A 21420-nucleotide genomic window follows, 5' to 3' on the forward strand; every position below is an offset into this window, starting at 1 on the left:
TAGGTGAGTGACAAATGACAAGCATCTGTATGCACATAATGTAGATAATTTACCCCTAGAATTCTTAGAAAAATTTTATCTAATTAAGCTTGAGACACACCCCATAGTGTGGAGAAAAGGAAATTGATTTTTAATCCTGTTTTAAGGCACGAATAACTTTGGAACAGAGGCTATGTCCTCGTACAGAATTTCCTTGCTTTTCCCAAGAAGGAGGAGTGTTTTCTGAACATTGTAAAATGGGGCTGTTGGATTGGGGCACCTCTAAAGTTTTCTCTACACAACTTCTCTGACTCTATGAAAAGGAGATGTTTCCACCTTCTTTAAATTGTGACTTTACGGTAAATTAACCACAAGATCGAAAAGACCTTCGTGAATATAACAGAGCTAATGCTAAGTGCCAGCGTTTTACCGAACTACAGGAGACGAGAACAGGTGCTTCAGTGTAGGAAATATGAACAACTCTGTGGATCCCAAGAACGGGGAATCTCTGAAATCCCCAGGGTGTGTTTTCGGAAGAAACACAGCAGGCTTTAGCTTCAATTCTTTTCAACCTTGCTGGGGGGAAGAGTGGACGGAAGAGTGGATTCATATGGTGTCCATCAGGACTCTGGGTGGCAGTTGAGAGGGGCCGATTCGCTTGGTGGATCCTGAGGATGCAGATTGGCTGGGGGCTAAAGTCTGGGCTGAGAGGACCATCAGGAAGCAAGGGAACACAGACACTTCAGAGCTGGGAGTGCGGACGAGGGGACGCTACAGAAATGTCCCGACATTGTGCCACCCCTGCTTCTGCCAAGCGCCTGACCTCAGTCCTTGTGTTGCTAGCTGGAGAGTCAAAGCCCCGGGACGAACATAGGGTTGGTCACGTGCCCACTCCCTTAGCTGGAGAGGAACAGTCCGGCCCCTGGAGCTCACCCTGCTGTGTAGCCCACAGTTCACACTGAGAAATCTCCCACGAGGAAGAACAGATTCCAGTAAGTGTGTGTATGTGGTGGGAGTGTTGTGTGTGTATGTTGTGGGGGGAATGGTTGGCCACCCGATAGCAAAACAATGACAAATGTCTTCTAACCCAACCAGCTTGGCTTTTCTCTCTGGCCCCTTGGCTTCCTCTTGGCTACTTTTTAGTTTGTTAACTTACTCTATGGGAGGTACGTCACATCCGTTTAGACTGGTGACCAATTGCCAGGGTGAGTTAGAAAATAAGATTTTGAGTCACTTTGATTTTTTTGACAGTGTCATCCTGTTATAGCATCCTGGATGCTGCAAGTCTAAACCCCAATCAAGGTGAAATTTTTTTTTTTAGCAATTTCTAATTTGTCTGTGTGGTGCTGACATAGCTTCTGACTGCTTCCACACAGCTTCTGAAGGCTGTGTGGAAAGAACACGCACCAAAAAAAGTGTGGAGAATAGTGTGGAAGGACCCTTGCTTTGGGAGGAGGCTGCATTTGCAGTAGTGATGTTCTATTGCAAACCCCTGATGCCACCCAGTTCAGTATGATTCTTGTGTGTATGTAGTAACTCTTCTAGTCAGTGCTCAGTGACTGCTTTGTTTTCTGGACATGTGCTTTTACTGCTAATAGGACCAGAAAGGGGTAGCCTTGGTACCAAATTTTATCATCAGTTGGTCCAGAGTGAGAAAATAAGATGAGGGGCGCCTGGGTGGCTTTGTCGGTTAAGCGTCCGACTTCAGCTCAGGTCATGATCTCACGGGCTGTGAGTTCGAGCCCTGCGTCGGGCTCTGTGCTGACAGCTCAGAGCCTGGAGCCTGTTTCATTTTCTGTGTCTTCCTCTCTCTCTGCCCCTCCCCTGTTCATGCTCTGTCTCTCTCTGTCTCAAAAATAAATAAACGTTTAAAAAAAAAATAAGATGAAATCTAGCCACTTGGGAAGGAAAGGTCTGGCTTTCTAGGGGCCCCTTCTTGTGCATCACTGGCTGAGGGTTGGAACAAGCACGCGCTTGCTGGTAGGAGAGGAGCCAGAGGGTCAGGCTGCATGACTCCAGTTCTATGGCTGTCCCAATGTGGGGTGCAGAGAAGCAGACAGAATAACTACTTTTTTCTCTTTCTAGACTCCGTTGTCTATTGGTTTCTGGCTGGGTTCAGCCAATGGGACACATGGGTAGGAGATTAGGGGGCAGGAGGAAGGAAGGAGCCAGAATGTGTCTGTCTCTCTGCTTGGGGTGTCGTATTAGGCAGCAGCTACAACGTTTCCGTGGGGGCTCAGTAAAGCACCTCCACCCCGGCTCTGCCTGGGCTCTTGCTTCTACCAGGTGCCCGGCCTCTGATAATGCTGCCTCTTCCCTCTCCCCTCCAACCTGGAGATGGTAGTGCCTTTCCTGACCTTGAGGGCCTCCAGAATGCCTCGCCATTCCCTGGCTGGCTTCTCAGCAATTCAATAACATGATCAAGACCCTTAAATTCCATCTTGTAAGAATAAATAGATGGTTTCTGTTTTCCAAATCAGATCCTGACTAATACGACCAACGTGAGGCTGTGGGGTATTTTCCGGGGGCAGGAAATGAGGCCAGCACAAGTGGCTGCCACTGGGGCAACGCAGATGTCCCCTTCGACCATCCCTGGAGGTCCCACTAATTCTCTCCCTCGAAGAGCTACCATCTGGATGCCCGCCATGACAGAGTGAGGGGACCACTGGGTTCAAGGTGTTTCCCTTCTTTCTTTTTTGCCCCCCTTCGCCATGCTTTCACTCTCGTCAAACCCTGGAGGGGCCTGAAGTAGCAAGCAGAGGTGAGAGCAAGAGAAGCAGGTGTGGGGAAGGAGAGGGGAAGACAGACTCCCTTCTACCACTGCTGAGCCCACGGAGAGCTGTCCTCAAGACAGAGCGCTGCTAGTGAGTCTGGGAGGGATTAGATCCTAGCAGACACGTAGGTTGGGAAATCGTGGTCTAGGTCATAGTGACTAAGAATCTAACTCAGGTTTTTAAACAAGTCTTTGCAAGGTGGGATCACACATGAAAATGGCTAGATATGACCGCGTCATTTCCATTCATTTATTTATTTGTTCATTTAACAAATATTTATTGAATATGTATCAGGTGATGGCCATATCTACGGAACAGATCTTCCTGTACTCAGCATTGGGAAAGTGCCAAGGTCCTTCCTGGCTTTCTGTGGCTGTTTATAAGATTCCCCTAGTGGCTCTCAGAAAGATCCATACTGAAACACCAATGTGTCCTTTCTCATCATTAGCAGCATTGTTTAATCTGAAATGCACACACCATAAATCGTCTGATTCTGTATTGAGGAGGCAGCATCTTATTATACACTGGCAGTTTATTTTCTAAATATTTCTAAACACACCAGGTACCCACAAATGGTGAAACTCTAATCCCTCCAAATCTTGCCCTATAGGTTCGGAAGTAAGAATAGCACTCACCACTGTGTTGCTGCCTTTGATCCCTGGGACAAGGAGGCTGGCTTCTCACCTCTCTAGTGCTCAACTACAAGTTAACCACTTTCTACAGCTGAATTAGAGCCTTGTACTGCAGCCAAAACACAGTGCGGATTAGACAACTAAAGATGTCTTTTCAAAGTGAAACAAAGAAATTAATTAAAGCCAGACAGGAAGCGTCTTCGGTGTGGTGTCTGGCGTTGTAGCCTTTCTCGGGCCGCAGGCTCTCGCAGGGAGGGTGCAACGTGGCAGGTGGTTATTGGGAACCGCGGCCAGACCTTGTAGTCAACAGAGGACCCCTCGTGGGATCCATGGTGGGCACCCCCTTGGTGCTGGCGAGCGGGCTGGGTGGCCCCGGCCATAGGGAGGGAGTCAGAGTTGCGTGTGCCTGTGTGAGGGCCTCTGGGGGGCCTGCGTGGCGGAAGGAAGAGGCTATTAGAAGACATGACAAAGATAAACGGGTACCTTGTCTATTCCCCAGCGCAGAGGGACAGGGTGTCTGAAGGAAGGAACGAAGAAAACTAAGCGTGTCGGGGAGAATAGTCAGTCACTTGCATCCATGTCGTTTCATATGTCATCCTTTGAGGTGAGCACCGTCCCATGTTCCCGGAGGAGTAGACCGAGGTCGACGGAGTGGCTAAGCTCACCTGACACAGGTTAAATGGTGGGCAAGTGGCGTTGCTGGGATCTAAGTTCTGGTGTTCGACACCAGGCGAGCCTGCAGCCGGCCCGCTCCCCACACTGACTCCACAGGGCCTTCTTCCCGCGGTTCCTCCCCAGGGATGTGTCTCCTGGGGACTTCCTGAACGAAACTCAGGAGGGAAATCGCTTTGCCTCATGTCTTCGTCAGTAAAAGGAGACAGATGAATCCGGTGAGCTCAGACTCCTGACTGTAACCGTTTGTGAAGCCCGAAGGATTTCAGGAGAGGCGGTGGGGTGACCTAGACTCTAGACGAAGTTAGTCCTGGTGGAAAACTTCCCTCCTCATCAGTTCCAGACACACATAGTGGTATTTAGTTTCTCAAAACTGACTTGGAATCGGGCACTAGTCCCCACGCTCTTCAGCTGCAGTTCTACTGTTTTTAGAGGGAAATAGAGTGCCTGGCACATCAAAAGATTAGTTATTATCTGGGAGATGAAAGAGTGAGTGGAAGCCTGCGTTGTGCGTATGGGGAAAAGGGAAGGAGCTGTGTACAGAGGAACAGAAAGACACATTTGTACGTAACAGAATTTTAAATATTTACTACCAGGATCATGTGGCGAAGTCTGGATTTTTTTTTTTTTTTTTTTTAAAGCAAAGAAAAGATCTAGTTTCGGTGGGTTGGTTAAATGGCTTCCTTTGATGCGGCTACTTTGTTGACCCAGATACCCAGCTCCTCAGAGGCTGTTTTGTGGAAGGCAAGAAGCGAAACTTTAACGCCGCTGCCTGTTTATCTTTTCTGGGAAGAGGGAGACACGGAGTAGATGATCTTTTGTATCCAGGAGGCTGTTAATTAGTCTTAGAATATGTAACGGAAGGTCTGGGGCTCAGCTGGGCGTGCAGAACGGGATTGTACAGCATGTTCAAATGAGGAGTTTGGGAAGCAAGTGTGTTCAGAGGAAGAACATTGCGGGTGGACGCCTGCGGTTCAGCTGAGATGCTTAATATTCAGTTCTAACTTTTTCCTGCAGTGACATCTGTTACCTTCATGAATGCTCTGTGTGAATGATTTCCAGGGACGTTCAAAAGGTGGGGTCTGAGTCACCGTAGAACAGGAAAGAGAACAGTTGTAGGAGCTAAGAAGACAGCGAGATGGATGGTTTAAGGAGCAAGAGCCATGCACGCCGAAGGTCCCTGGCACTCCACAGATATCTTGGGACAACCTTGGACTTGCACTGTATGTGGGTGCCATTTTGCTGAAATTTAAGAGAACACGACCTTCGTTGATTGTAAGGTCTTGAGTGTGGGGAGCATCGCGAAGGCAAGGAGAGAGGGGCATTTGATTTACAAAGCAGAGTGAAAGCAGGGCCCACAGTACGCATGGCTGCTTTATTTCAGGACTCAGTGGGAAACCACTGGTGCCAAGGGATATGAATATTTAACATTTTCTCAAGGAAACAGTCAATCTGTTAGTTCTCCCCTTCCCCATTTAACAAGATGTGGATGATAAGCAAGTGAAAGACACTGGGGACAACTGAAGGTCACTGGATCCAAGTAGTTATGAAAAAGAATGAAGTGAGAAGCACCAGGGGATTGAATACCATGGAGGAAAAAAACCGCTAATAATAATTGTAACTGACAACAAGAATCTCAGAACCAAAAACGTGTCATTTTCAAAAGCTTCCCAGTAATTAATGAGTAATGGATTAAAGGAGAGAGCGGGGAATATGTTTTTTTTTTTTTTTATAGGAAAATTATTTTTACTGGGCTGATCAGTAGCGGTAATTCCCTATGCATCCTTTCTTCCCTCTATCTGCTGGCCGGCTCCACTTAATTGAGTCTCTCTTCAGTTACTATGCTAGTCTTCATTCAAGAGTTAGTGGAGTTTTTCATCCAACATTGGCTGTGATCCTAATATAACATAACACGTCTTCATTGGGACTGGGGTTAATGTAAACTAAGTTAATGAAGATAGCTATGAGTTTTCAGTAAACCCTCGTATGGAAGGACGCACTGATCTGGCTCATGTCTGGTTAATCATCGTTCAGTGGAAACTCCGTAGTTTTCCAATTTAGTATAATTGGAGAGTTTAAATCTCCTTCTTTCCTCCACCCCCAGCCTGGTACATGATATTACCTAATATCTTTTACTAGGAAGCTCAAAGCAATATTATTGAATAATTATGAAACCAGTAGGAAATAGGTGAATATTATATTACCAGTTGTGGAAATGGAAAGGCCGATATTATAAACTCAAACTGAAATCCTTATCTACCCCCCTTCTCACCCTCTTGCTCTGTATTTGTAGTTCATCAATTTTGTCATCTGTCCAGAAACCCAAGAGTTGTCTTTTCATGTCTGTACCTCTAATCCCCGACATCCTATCAGTTGCCAGATCCCTTCTGTTCTACTATCTACTTGTGTCTGGAATTAGCATCTGTTCTTCCTACTCCCTCTGCCCTGGTCCAGCGCTCATCACATCCAAACTGGTCTCTGGCCTCTGGTCTCAGCAGCCCCTAGTACAAACTCGAAGTGCCTCAGATTAGAGCCTCTCGGTGACCTCCCATTGGATCTGCACATGTCACCTGCGTCACCTGGAAGGTTGGGTGCTTAAGGGAACAGAGCAAAATCCATCTGATTCACATTTGTGCTGCCAGCACATAGCATAGAGACTGGAACATTGGCTCCACATAAGCCTCCACCCATCCATCATCCACTCTTTCCACATATGTTTATTGAGGTCCTACTATGTGCAGCTACACTCTAGGTAAATGAGACTATGTCAGTGAATAAGACAGATACTGCTGCCTTTGCATATGTTCCTTCTTACCCTGATGCATATATTTAAGCTTTTATAAACAGGTTTTGTAAACGTATGGAGTCAAACATATCTGTGTTTCCTTTATGATTTGTACTTTTTGTGTATTGCCTAAGACATTCTTTGGTTCTAAACCATAATAAAAAATCTTGCATAGCGCAATTATGATTAAGAACTCAGGCCTTGCGGTGGCTGGGTGGCTCAGTTGATTGACCATCCGACTCTTGATTTCTGCTCAGGTCAGGATCCCAGGGTGGTGGGATTCTCTCTAAGATTCGCTCTCTTTCTTTCTCTTCCCCACGCATGCTCTCTCTAAAAACAAATAAACAAAAATCCTCTCAGGCCTAGAATACAATGACCTGAATTCAAATTCCATCTTGTCCACTAAAAGCTGGGCAACTTAGCTTAGGATTCTGTGCTTTAGTTTGCTCATTTGTACAAATAAGAGCATTTAAGGGTATTTAACTTGTGGAGTTGTTTTGGAGATTAAATGAGCTAATACAATGACATGCATATAGAGTTGTATCTGATGAGTTGTAATTTGTACTATTATTCTATTATGTTCTTTTTTATCATCTCTCTGATCAATTTGAAATTTGTTTTCATTTATGGTGTGTAAGTTGGGAATTCAATTTTATGTTATTTTTCATATGGAAAACCAATTGCCACTGAATCCTTGTTTCTACTTTTTCAATGGTTTCTCTTTGCTCCTAGAATCACAGTACAATTCCTTATTTTAATCTTTGCTGTATAGGATCTGGCCCCCACCTGCTTACAGAGATCCCTTTTTACTACCCTCCATTGTTGTGCTATTGCTGCCCTTGCCTCCTTTGTGGTCCTAGAACATACCGGCCTCTTCCTCCCCAGGGCCTTTGCACTTACTATTTTCTCTTGTTGGAATGTTTTCCTCCCCAAGTTTTATAGGGCTGCTCCAGGTCATTCAGGCCTTCCCTAACCACCCAGTATAAAACATATCATCCCTCCCATCCAAACCTAGGCACTATTTCATCAGCATTACCTTAGTCCAACTTATTCATTTTATTCATCACATTTATGAGCTGAAATTTGTTTTGATAAATCATTTCTTCCTCCACTGAAATGTAAGCTCCATGGGAACAGCAGGCCTTGCCTGTTTTAATGTATTGCTGTATCCTCAGAATCTAGAATTGTGCCCAGGAAATAGTAGGTACTTAATAATTACTTTATGGGGTAGCCTGTCCTTTTCTTCTGACCAAAAAAGGCTTGGTTTTGAAAAAGATTATTCTGAGTATAATGAAGTTTGATTTGAGGTATCACAGAGATAGTTAGGACGGGAACTGGATGGACAAGGGCAAGGGTGATGGAGAATGAGAAATGCAGGAGGCCCGGCAGGTTGTATTGCCTCAGGTCTACTTGCGGGAGAAGAGCTTGGTTTGTTTGCTTGGAGCGCTGGTGCTGGCCATGCTGCACGCTCCGTGCCTGGAACACTTGTTCTCTGGCTTATCCTTCTGGCTTCACCTGAACTGTAACCTGTTCCCTGAAGCCTTTCCGGACCCCTGCATCTAGAGTCCATCTCCAAGGACTTGTTACAACTGGCTGAGGTATTGAGTTACTGGGCACCCTGAAAATTTAAATATGTATGCCACGCCTTTAAAGGTAAGCATTGAGGCCATTTGAAGGGGAACTCCAGGTTGGGGCTCCTGGGTGGCTCAGACTCCCGATTTCGGCTCAGGTCCATGATCTTACGGTTCCTGAGACAGGTCCCTGCCAGGATCTGTGCTGACAGCGCGGAGCCTCATGGGGATTCTCCCTCTCCCTCACTCTCTGCCCCTTCCCCATGAACTCTAAGGAGGCAGGAGTTTTTCTTCAATCGTTGCTGGTTTCAGCAGCTGGCATATAGTAAGTGCTCAGTAAATATTTTCTGAATGGATCAATACATGATTTTTCTATAGTTTCTTTTATTTTCCGGTTAACTTGTTTTCTACTTTGAGGCTGCAATTTATCTATCATCTGTCTACCTATCCATCCATCCATCCATCCATCCATTTTATGCTGGACCTGAGCATTTATAAAGCTGTTTGCGTTGAATGACTTGTCTGCTTTACAAGACAACTGCCAGGTTGTAGGGCTGCTCCTCTACATGTCAGATGCTTCCCTTCCTCTCCCGGCTGCTGCTTTGCAGGCCGGTCTAATTTGGAAGACACTCCTACTTTGTTACTCCACTGTCTCTTCAGAAATTCGCAGTCACAGAGAGGCGTAGGGGAAGAGCTCAAGTGTAAAACTCTCAGGGTTTATACATGCTAGTCCAAGGCAGGCTCACTGGACTACGGTTGATAGAGAAGTGTGAGAATTCGAGTCAGATCAAACATTTATTTAGTGCTTGCTGTGTGCAGGAAACTGTGGTATGTGCCACGGGGGACACTTCAAAGCTCAAATGTGCCCCGTAGGGCAAATGAGGCTGGTGGGAAAGATTCACCGCACTCCAGGATGATCATGTTTTGAGATGACCTCAGGACATACAGATGGAGACATCTCAGAAGACGATGTGACACCTGGTAGACAGTTGGCTTTGGAGCGCCCGAAGGCCAGCCTGGAGATTTTAGGAATTATCTAGGATGAAAACAAATATTCACAATGGTGACCTTCCAGGAAGGTCCTGAATCATTAACAAAAATAAAAAGAATCATAGTGCAGATTGTATTTACAGAAGTAGAAAGATGGACCAATGAATAATTTTTTTTTTTTTAAACAATGACAAAAAAGAGTGGAGTATATCTGGCTCACCTTAACTAGGGCCTCATAATACTCTACTCCCTGTGATAAGCAGTTGTTAAATATGTCCTAAGAATATGTCCTAGCATTGGCAGTGCGCCTCTGACGGAATTGCAAAGACCACTGCATTCCACAGGTGACAAATGTACCAGATTGCTGAGCTCCAAAACTTCAATTTCCTCAGCTCGTCCCGGTGGGAAACCAGATTCTGTGATCCAGAGACTCCAAACAAATGTTTAGCCCTGACCCTCTGCACACAGAATGGAGTTGGGACTAGTATCTCTGGAAGGGAGAGGAAATTCTCCCCACGTGGTGAGAAACGAAGCAGGGGTTTGAACCGGAGGTGGCCAGGCTCTTCCTGCATTTGCCTTGAGGTTGCCATCTTGCACGAAAGCAAAGGTGGAGAGGGAGCAGAGACCCTTTGGCATGGGGCGGGACAGGGGATGGAGGGAAGCAGGCATGGCCTCTGGAAAGGCACAGCAGAGCATTTTCTGATGAGGCAAATTTGCTCCCTCCTTTGCCTCCCCCATCACTCCCCGCAGCCTCTCATGGGTTTGCAATGCCCACAGTGAGAGTTACGGGTGGTTTTGGCTCAAGACTGTGATAGGCAGCAAGCTCCCTAAATCATAAACAATCCTACAAGTAGTGGGCACGGTAACCTACCACGGGGAGGAGTTAGTTCCTTAGAAACAAACAGATGAGCCCCTGGGAACAGGGGATTAATAATTGTGCAGATGGGGTGTGGCAGAAGGGGGAGCAGGGAAAAGGTCCCAAGAGAAGGGCCAGGTTGTGTGTGTGTGCGTGGCTGGGTGTGGGGGGTCTAGTAAGAAGCAATGCGTGAGTTTGGGGGTATCCAGGAGTTAAAGGGCACAGACATAAAGGAATCAGGAGCTTGCCAAAGAAAATCCTCGCTTGCTTCGCCTTTGGGCCCCAAGGCCAGTCTCCTGTTATCAGAAAGGGGGCAGCCAGGTCGATTTAAAAGCTGTTTGCTCTGAGATTCCTGCTGGGGTTAGAACACCCTCAGCCACCAAGCAGGTGGGTTTTCCTGATGGCCTGGGCACTATTTGCTCTCAGGTTGCATTTCTTCACCAGAGTGGCTGGCAGTGTGGGTAGAGGTCGTCACAATTTTCCCAGGCTTGTGAAGATGGTCTGTTTGCATTTACAGAGCGTTTAGCATTTGCGGGGCACCATGCTCAATACCACATTTAATCTCCAAGACAACCCTGTTAGTAGGTTCTGAATTACCGTCCCTCACTTTTTATGTGGAAACAAGGGCAAGGAAAAGTCCAACAGCTTCTTCAAAGTCATCATAGAGCTGGGACTCAGACTCCTTTTCTGCAGTTTGCGATTCTAACCGCTACACTCTGTAGCCTGGTCATTGTCTTTCCTTTCACTTAGTGAACCGATTGCTAAAATCCCCAAACCCTGGTTATGCACGGAGGCATATAAACTAGCATTCCTGACCTTCCCACAATACCAAATGAGTTTTAACAAGCTTTTATATAAAACTGACTTTTATTGCAATTTAAAAAGAACAAAGACAATTTGATAAGTGCCTTTAATTACAATGTACCTGCTATTTACATGTAATTATACTTTTATACACAGCTTGAATAAGGTTCATTACATGTAAACTATAAGGTATTACAAGTTAAACTCCAGCCTTTTGGGAACATTCAGAATAGAAACACTACAGGCAGAAACACACAGAAATCAAATACCCATTTCAGTTCCTTAGGTACCATTACTGGATGAATGATCAAGATTTGGCCACAGAAGAGAATTGTAATTATGCACTGAGTTGAAACTTATTCTTAACATGACTAATAGTATTGCTATTATTTAAACTCTAAACATAACAATTGGATCATTAAAAACAATATAACTGTAATTTATATAGCACCTTTCTTCCAGAGATCAAAGCATTTGTATTTATATTATCTCCTTTGTCCCCATAACATCCCCATGAGGTAGGCAATGGTTGGTATCATTATCCCCATTTTGCACATGGAGAAACTGAGGCACAGAGTAGTTAATTTGTTCAAGGTCACACAGTAAAGTCAATGCTGAAACAGGGATCACAGAGCTGTGAGCTCATCTCTGAATCCAATGTTTCTCTTTAAATTGTCGTCTCTTAGAATTTAATTCAAAACCTCAATTCACTTTTCCAAGAAGTGTGCATTTTTTTCTCCCATAAAAATTGTTGAAATACTATAGGTAAGAAACAAGCACTCTGGGGCAGATGACAGACTGATACCACACTCTTTTACTGAAGTCTTTTTGTTGGCTTTTTAAAAATTATTATGAGGAGTTTCTTTTCCCAGTTTTACAACCAAGTTAGGTTTTTAAATGAAACACATTTGAAGGATGTATCTTGTTGCCTAAAACTGTAGCTTTGGTAGCCATATTATGCTATCCATAAACCAGGCTTATTCCTGAGTTTACAAAGAAGAAAATGTCTAAAAATGATCGAAATCTTTGAGGTCATCCTTCTCATTTCTACACACTATGGTTTGCTCCTTAGGCTACTCAGGGTGGTAGACAGGGAGCTGGGATAATCTGTTTTCCAGAGACACAAACTGAGACGTGAGGAGTGGGAAGTCTTGCCCACGTCGCTTAGTTCAGATTTTATTCCTGCTCGCCAGGCCCCCCGTATCAAATATGTAGTTGCTCCTCAGAAAAATATTTTTTAAATGTCAAAACCTGAGGCATAAATGCTTGTTGACGTGAACATAAAATTCAGCTTGTCTGACACTCTGCACATGCTTCTCCCTAAGAGGCAAGCCCTGCTAACGGTGCGGCCACACGTCCAGGACACCAGTAGTCAGCCACGGAGGAGCCTGTCGGAATGGTCTCTAGTGTGGCTCCAGGAAAAACAAGAAAACCTATCATCAAAAAACTGCAAAAAAAAAAAAAAAAAAGGCAAGCAGGCTTACGGGACAGGTCAGAAACATCATGTCAGATTCATGTGTGGGTTTTACATTAAAAGTAACTAAAAAGGAATCTTCAGAGATAGACTTGGGCTTTTGGTTCTTGCCTCTTTACCTGGGGAAGGACACTGACTGTTGTCTTTCAGGGAAGCCTTGACTACCTAAATGGGAAGTTCAAGTTAAAAGTTTTTTTTCCTTCTTCTGCTTAAAAAGGGAAAAAGAAAGTTTGCTTTAAACTCTTGGTTTCCAACTGCTGAGTTAAAAAACAAAACAAAACCAGACATCGTAATAAGACAGTTCTGAGGTATAAGACAGCCCCTGAGGCTCCAGGGGCTAAGACTGGTCTCCCTTTTAGTCTTAACCGTCCTAGCATGGGTGCCTAACTGGTATACTAGGTGAACTTTTAAAAATTAAATGTGTAAAGAGAATATCCATTCTTTTAACTTGGCGGGGGGCGGGGGCGGTGGTGGAAATTACACTCTGGAATACCCATCCAAATAATTAACTATGACAACTTAGAGTGAAGTAAAAAAAAAAAAACAAAAAAAACCCAAACACATCCTGGATCCTTAGCTGTGTGGAAAGTGAGTGCTTAAAAGGGATCTGGTTTCTCACTTCAAACATCAAACATTGCTCCTTAGGCTACTCAGGGTCATTCGCTGAGTTCAGCGAATGGCCAAGTTATTTGTCTATGAATGGCCAAGTTATTCTCAATATCTGGTAGCTCCCCGGTGAGATGCTTGACCATTCTTGTGTCCTTGAAGCCTGGCAAAGCAGACCAAACTACTTATAACTACCAGAATCCATAAGCACTGTCTCCTGAGGGAGGGAGTAAATGGCTCTATGGCTAAAAAATATTACACTCAGCTTACTTTATAAGTGATTAAGTCTTATAAGAAAGGGGTGTTTTTCCTTGAAAGGCTCAGCATCCTCCTACTTTACGGTCAAGTTATTGGTCTGTTATTCCAAGGATTTAACTTCACTGGAACTTAGGAGACACAGGCAGTCTAAAGCCTTATGAGGGACAGTGAGCTTACCCAGTTAGAGCACGGTGCTGATTTTTCTGCAGTTGTGACTCTGATTCTGGAGAATTTTTTACAGTTCTTTTCCACGGCCCTTTAGTGCCAACCATTCTCATGAAAAATGTGGGCAGGTATGAACATGGTTTAGCAAAGCTCATGACCGTACCACCCAGCATCTGCTTCCCCAGGTGACCCATGACCTTATCTCGGCAGCCTGGGACATAGGAACATGTGAGTCGGGCAGAGCTGTCCGCCCACCGGACAGTGGCAGGGAATGGTTCCATGCTGGCGGGCAGGATCCGTGATCTGAGGAGTGTGTCCATTTTGCAAAAGATGTGTTGGAATGGCCTATGAATAGCAGAGAGCAGCCAGGGTGGGGAGGGGGAACAGGTGTGGTGCTGTGCAAAATGACAGAAGGTCACCTGTGCGGAAGGAGCCAAGGTAAGATCGGAAGAAATAGTGGCTTTGTGTCCCTGTTCTTTAGACTTTCTCCTTAAAAAGACTAGGGTAGCGGAGGGGAAAAATTAGAAGATGTTAAAGCCAGTAAGATATTTTCAGACTTAAAACTAAGGTTTAAAAATGCCCAGTATCAGAAACAACTTTTTCCACTCTCTTGTGAATTAGACAATTTGACCATTATAAAGACCTTTTGAGACAATGAGTCAAAACGCCATTGTCATGAATTATTTTTGAGTCAGAGGAGCACTTTGAAACTGATCAGGACCACCTATGGGACAGTATGTCGCTTTCTTCTGAGAAACTATTTTTATGAGGAAAAAATGCATGGACAGTGAAATGCAAATTCCTATTTGTTTAGCTATCTTTCAAACTTCCCCTGAAAACTTGAGGTGCATTCATAAAACAGGATATTTAAAAGGTAACAACAATGAAACCGTTGCCAATTTCATACACAGAAGTTTGAGGAATGACCATTACCAGCCTTTATCATCCATTACAGAAGGTGATCTAAGACAACCAGAGCATAATATATTTTTAAAAAATACCCATGGTATATAAGTGGTGAGCAAAGAAAAATCTAATTTGACTGCATTAAGATAAACGATTACCAAATGGAATGCTTAAAAGAGTTTCCTTTTTAATAAAAGTTACAACAGTTCTCATTTCATCCGGCATTAAGAAAAACTGAAATAAAGAAGAACCTGGAGAAACAATGACTACTTTATAAATACCAGAGACTGGACGTAAACAGACCTAAAAATGAGCGATAGGAAAAAAAACCACTTATGAATATTTGTTCTCTTCTGGACCACAGTTTTTAAAATTTACTTTCATAATTCCAGATGAAGACTAGTCTATCACGGTTTCTGGACTGGTCTCTTTACGTCAAACGCTTTCTAGGTGCGTTCAACTTGTCCAATGCCACTATCAAGAATACCGTGTTTACGAAAAGGTACAGCACACAGAGCACTACTACAGGACGAGGCGTATAGATTTCACTGCAAAAAGAAGGTGTATCTGAGATTATAGACACACGTTCCTATTTTTCACATCAGTCACTTACACCAAACGATACACTCGAGCTTCTCCCGGTTACACAGGACAGTAAGCCTGTCAGGATTTCCAGGAAACAGCAGTCAGTACAGCTGTGCTTCCAGGGCCACCACGAAGCTGGCCGGGTACCAGACGCCGACACTTTTGGAAGAATGGCATCACTATATCACATGGACTCAGTATTAACTAGTACAAGGAGCACTGGAAAAAAAAAATGTCATTTACTCATTTACAAAATCCTAACTCAGTTTTGAACTGAAGCTCTGGGATGAGAGCCGCCTCTCAGAACATCTCAGAGCGGTTTTCTGCACGTCATGCTACATCACCGCTCGCTGGTTCTGCAGTAAACTCACACGGCCTTCTAAGGAAAATGAGATAAAATGCAGCCATGTGATAATAGGCCTCTGCTTCTGCTACCAGGTGGTGGTGGGGGGGGGGGGGTCACCTCCCTGTGGCTCAGTCCTGGCTCTTGTTGCTTTCGGCCGCATCTCTTCTCAACACTGAGAACACTGAGAAGGACGCCTATTTACATTTCCTCCTGTCATGCTGAATATGCAATGAGCCACACACATTAAAAAAAGAACCAAAACTATTTTAAAACACCACTGGGTTTCAACGAAGAGAATTATGGACACAACTTAAAACCTGAATTTATTAATAAGAAAAATGGTATGAGGGTAACCTAGGAAGGCTTTCTTGCAATTACTGAGTGAAAACTATTGGGTAGATTTTTTCTATTTTGCTTTTATGACAATAGTCATCACACTAGTAGGGGAGACATTCCAAAGACATCTTTATATGTGTGTGTGTGTGTGTGTGTGTGTAAATATGTATAGGTATGTATGTATAGTATATGTACATGTATACACACAGTGTGTTACTGGTTAAAGTAAATAAATGCTCTAAGAAAACGGAAGTCAAATACGAGAAATAGATATAGTGACAGCCTGAGGTTAAATTTTAGTTCTTTGTGGTGGCTACCTCTTGTTAGCACTTAATTAGAATTAACTCTTGGATTTTGAGGGCAGATACATCAGTAATTAGCCTTCTTCCACAAAAGACAGCAGTACCTTCAAAAGCTTTAATAAACCTAATGACATAATTTAGTGGACAGGAAAGAAAATGTGGGCCACATATTTGCAAAAATTACTTTCTTCTAGAATTTAAAATTTCCTTAAACATTTCACGTAAAATAGGTCATACTTTCCTGCTGACTGCATTTGAGAAATAGTAAAAACAGCATAAAAATTCTTCTAAACTTTCAAAATATCTGACTAAAAACAAAGATCCTGCCTTTAGGCAAGACGAGTTTACAATTCTGACTTACAGGACAAAAAACACTTCCTAAAACTTAGTTTATTTGTGTAATTTCACATAACGTAAGTTATAACAATGCATAATATGGATGTCAAAGTTGAATTTTAAAAATACTGTAAAAACTTTTCATAACTACCTTTCACAGATTTAAACTGTAACATTTAGCTGAACATGAAACTTTTTTAAAGAAGCCATAGGCTTTTGTCCAACTCAAACACTAGCACAGATTTTCAATGAATAAAGTAAAAGTGACAAAATTTATGAAATACTGTACTTTAAGGTCAAAACCATGAGGATACATCAATACTGTAGTTCAGTAAGGTACCCAATGGTCTAAACAGCAAGCCTGCTCCCAAAGTTTACTCCGCTTCTCCCTGCCCCCCACCCCTCATGGATTGTGCTATTACTTCTTTTAGCATTTATGCCGGAGGGCCTTCTAGTTTCTTTTAAAATATACTTACAATACTTTAAATCACAACTTATTCTTAGCACAGATTCTCAAATCAAGAGAGAGCTCAGTGCATATTTTATGGCTATATTGCCATAATTTAGCCTTTATTTCAGAACTTCTGGGGGAAATTCTGATAATGAAATTTCAAGATGATATGACTATTTATAAAGAACTTTCCTCTCTGGAAATGATTTTACACTTGAGAGGTCATTCTCACCTCCCTGGCAATAAGTAAAGACATTATGAAATACAGTAAAACTTTGGAGTGGTCAAGCGCTCATAAAGGACATCACTGCAGCATGCACAATACTAGGTATGCGATGTGACAAGGCCGTCCCCAAGTGCTAAAGGAACCCCAGGATGTAGAGATTGTTGGGTCAAACTCATTAATACCAAGTAAGCAATGAAAATCACCAGGCAAAACGGTGCTCATGAAAGATACGAATTCAGAGAACAAGGCCCACTTGTGGCGCCTTCCTGATGAACTTTCCCCCCAATCCAAGGGTATTTCTGCCCTTATCTTCTAGTCAGTGATGATTGTGCTTAGGCTCGAGAGGTCTTCATGGGAAAGACCAGGATGACCGAAACATAATGACAGCCGACCCGTTTACCCCAACAAAGCTCACTTCACAATTTTCAGAAATGTATCACAGAGCAGTCAAAAATCAAGCCATGAATGCAAGGGATGGGAAAAAACCACGCCTGTGAGCTGGTCCCTACCATTTGCAGGATGCTCCGTCCTCCCAACTGCATCCTTTGTCATAATGAGTGAAAACAGCAAGAGTATTCAACCTGAAAGGCCAGACATGTTGCAGCAGCATTGAATAACTGCCTCTTTTTTCCCCCTTTGTCAGTGTAGGAAAAGGTCCCTTTCTGTAGCCACACGGTATAATAGCAGGTTCCTTTTAAAATGAAAAGTGAACAAGTTTCCCAATGTTGGCCTTATAAAGTCTAAAGAGATGATTAAATTCAAACCAGGCTGAGCTCTTAATCAGAGTTATTTCAGCCACTGATTTTTGTAAAATGAAGGGGGAAAAAAACCCCAATAGGCAATTTGCATTTGTGAGGACTGGCTTGCGGAACCCATCACTGTTTTCTTAAACACGTAACTGAATCTTAATGGAATTATAAATACCTTCATGAGGTTAATAATGCAGACATCCCTAGTCATATTTCGTTCTTTCCATTTTTTTTGACCATTTCAAATATTTCAGTATTGCCCACTGAACTCACTGAAAACGATCCTTTGTGTTTATTCTGCTGATTTCTCTAGTGAGCCAGATGACTTTGACCAGGAGCTCCAAGTACCATTTGAAAAGTTAAGTCTTGAAAAAAACCTTCGGTATTTTAAACACTTGATTAGAAAAAAGATAACAGCTACGTGTAGTTACCTAGCTTATGTGCTTTATGGTGTCTTTTCAAAATGAGAGTATAAATCATTGTACACAAAATCAAAATAGTTAATATACATTTTTTTCTGGCACTTTCTAGAAATTAGGCGTTAAACATAAAACATCTTATAAATTTATATAACAAAAATAAATGTTTACATTTTAATTTTAGATAGATTACCTTAGGGTAGCAGTTAACTTATGAAATCTCACACTGTTAGTGTGGCAGCAGAGAGCATCAGAAATACACATTCAAGTCCGCAGCCCTTTAGAGACGGATGCCATGGCTGCCGTCCAAATATATGGTGTGTCCCAACATGGAGATTAAGGCTCTCTGTTTCAGAGAAATGAGCTCTGGGCTAAAACAAGTATAGAAGTACCACAATGTTCATTGAAAATACTGAAAAGGCTCTGAAGAGTTTCAAATACTGGGGGGGCACGCTTTGACTAGAAAAATAAAATAAAGCATCTAAAAACGACTTCAAGTACTTTGGGAGAGGCTGCCGATGTGGAGTGCCTAAATCAGAAGGAATGAAGACCTAAACCTAAGAGGCAGCCCCGGTCCTGTCCACCTGCAGTGGTCGATTTTCCAGGTGCGCCTCTTGGAAGAGGCCTGTGAGCTGACAGGAACCAGCAACCACAGTTTCTTACCATCTTAAAATCCCTAAGTGGAAGGCAAGGGCCAAGCCTCGGGGGAGAATTTTCTCGGAATGAACCATTAGAAATCGGAAGATTTCACGGGGAAGAAATATTAGGGGCAGACAGGAAAAAAAAAAAAAAAAAAAAAAGAAAGGAAGAAAAACCTGGCTCTTCTGAATGGCAGTATTTTAGGCAGGTGGGGTCGTGGTTCTTGAACGCAGTTCTTCCTTACATCTTGGCTTTCCTCACGAATAGGATGAAACCACCGACAGCTGGGACCTTTCCAGAGGGCGAGGGTGCATGAAGGAGATGTGCTTGGGCGTGCGAGTGCCCCCTGCAGGCAGGGACGCACTTGGGTGCACTCGGTACGTACCTCACTGTTTCCGACCCTGCTAAACAGTCTCCACGTTTTCAATCATCTTCAGGTTACCGGAGCAGCATACAGAGTGTGGGTTGACAGAGCTTCTTGTTTCCCGCAGGAGTGCCCCCCAGGCGGCTGAGCCCTCCAGGCGGCTGAGCACACGACATCTGGGGTTGTCTTCGGGGCTGCTAGAGCCTGGTGATGTCTCTGCACTGCTGCAAGTCCCCAATGCTCTCATAGTCATTCTCCTTCGGGAGAAGGCCGCGGTGGCCATTGGTCTCTGGGGTGGCCTTTTCTTCCTCTCTGTTTAGAGCCTGTATTGCTTCATAATCGGGCTCGGGTTCCTCACTGGGTCTCACTGCTGCTGGAAGCATGCTACCGCTGTTTGGAGTTTTCTCGAAGTCTTTAACAGTCGCATAGAGATCGTTACAGGAAGAGGGGGATCTCTGAGCGGCGCTTTGGATGGAGGTGTAGGTGGACTCTGGAGCTTTAAGAGACTGTCCCGATTTATTCCCTGACTGCCCAGGTTTATTTACTGATGAATACATGGCTGAGATCTAGAAAACAAAGGGTGAATTAAATAAATAAGCCTCAAGTTTGACTTCTTTCTCCCCCTTTACAGTGACAAGCTAGATATTTAGCACTACAGGCATGTGTATGCCCCTTTAAGATTTTTTTTTTGCCAATTCTCCCCAGCTTTAGTGAGATACTATTGACACATAGCATATGTAAGCTTAAGGTGTACAACATGGTAATTTGATACACATATATACTGTGAAATGATTACTACAAAGCTTAGTTAACTCCTTTGTTACCACTATGCGTGTGTGTGTGTGTGTGTGTGTGTGTGTGTCTGTATGTGGTGAAAACAATTAAGACCTACTCTTTCAACTTTCAAGTATGATAGTATACCACTGTTAATTATAGTCACCATGCTCTGTATCAGATCCCTGGAACTTACTCAGCTTACAGCTGGGAGTTTGTACCCTGTGACCAACATCTCCCCTTTCCCCTACTCCCCAGGCCCTGGCAACCACCATTCTACTTGCTATTTCTAAGAGTTTGGCTTTTTTAGATTCCACATCTACGTAGAACATATAGTATTTGGGTTTCTCTGTCTGACTTATTTCACTTGCATAATGTTCTCAAGGTCTATCCAAGTTGTCACAGAAGGTAGAATCTCTTTCACGACTGAATAATACTCCACTGTGTGTGTATGTACATGTGTGTATACACACATTATATATATGTGTATATGTATATATTTAAAATGTATACACGTGGATATGTATCTCACATTTTCTTTATCCATTCATCAGTTGATGGATACTTAGGTTGTTTCCATGTCTTGACTATGGTGAATAATGCTGCTAAGAACCTGAGGGTAAAGGTATGTCTTCAACACAGTGATTTCATCTCCTTCAGCTATATACCCAGAAGTGGGTTGTTCATGTGCTAATCCTGAAGTACATTACTAGAGAACAATTATATATGTTCAACTTTGTAAGTAGACCAGTCATATTAACATAACCCCATGACAACCAGGTTCTATCTGGGTCTTCGGGAAGGAGGAGAGCAGGCAGAATGAGGCCCCCAGGACCTGACTACCGTATCATGTTTTACTCGATTTCTACATCAGAATATTTCACCTGGGGAAAAAAAAAAAAAGCTCTACTGCTTTAAGGAAAAAGGAAGAAGACAGATGTTAGATGAATGGTTCTCAAAAGGCAGGCTTCGAACTGGCAGCAGCAGGATCTGGGTCCCATCCTAGAAGCACTGAATCAGAAACTCTGGGGACGGGGCCCAGCACTCTGTGCTGATTTTGATGCCCACTAAAGTGTGAGAACCCCCGAATTAGACCGTTTGGTTCACTCTTTCTGCATCGAAGTGGTCTGAAAAGTAGCTCCTGGATTCTGGCTGGCAATCTACTTCTACCTGTAAAAGCCTCATTTTCCATTAATTTTCAACTTCATTGCATATTACTGGTTAAATAGACATTTACAGATGGGGTAAGTTTTCTCCAGTGGGAAAAATCCATTCTTATTTGCAACCAGCCAACCCAGAAGTGAAATCTGGGGACAATTCACTTACAGGGCCCTCTTTCCTACTGAAAGCGTGGGCTATTTTCCGGACACCCCTACTCAGTCTCATTAACATACTCCATATAACCTCTACTATCAAGAGGG

At 43.4% G+C, this 21420-nt stretch overlaps 1 protein-coding gene across 1 annotated transcript in view; it reads right to left on the reverse strand.

The window, feature by feature from the left end:
- Nucleotides 1-12987: 12987 nt before the first annotated feature.
- PAG1 (phosphoprotein membrane anchor with glycosphingolipid microdomains 1) overlaps nt 12988-21420 on the reverse strand; it is a 59602-nt gene continuing 51169 nt past the window's right edge. The window contains exon 7 of the mRNA XM_060610788.3: nt 12988-19791. Coding sequence (XP_060466771.1) covers nt 19423-19791 — 369 coding nt within the window. The 3' untranslated portion in view covers nt 12988-19422. The remainder of the gene's footprint in view (nt 19792-21420) is intronic.

This window comes from Panthera onca, chromosome F2 (genome assembly GCF_046562875.1).
Source record: "Panthera onca isolate mPanOnc1 chromosome F2, mPanOnc1 haplotype 2, whole genome shotgun sequence".
NCBI classification, from domain to species: Eukaryota; Metazoa; Chordata; class Mammalia; order Carnivora; family Felidae; genus Panthera; species Panthera onca.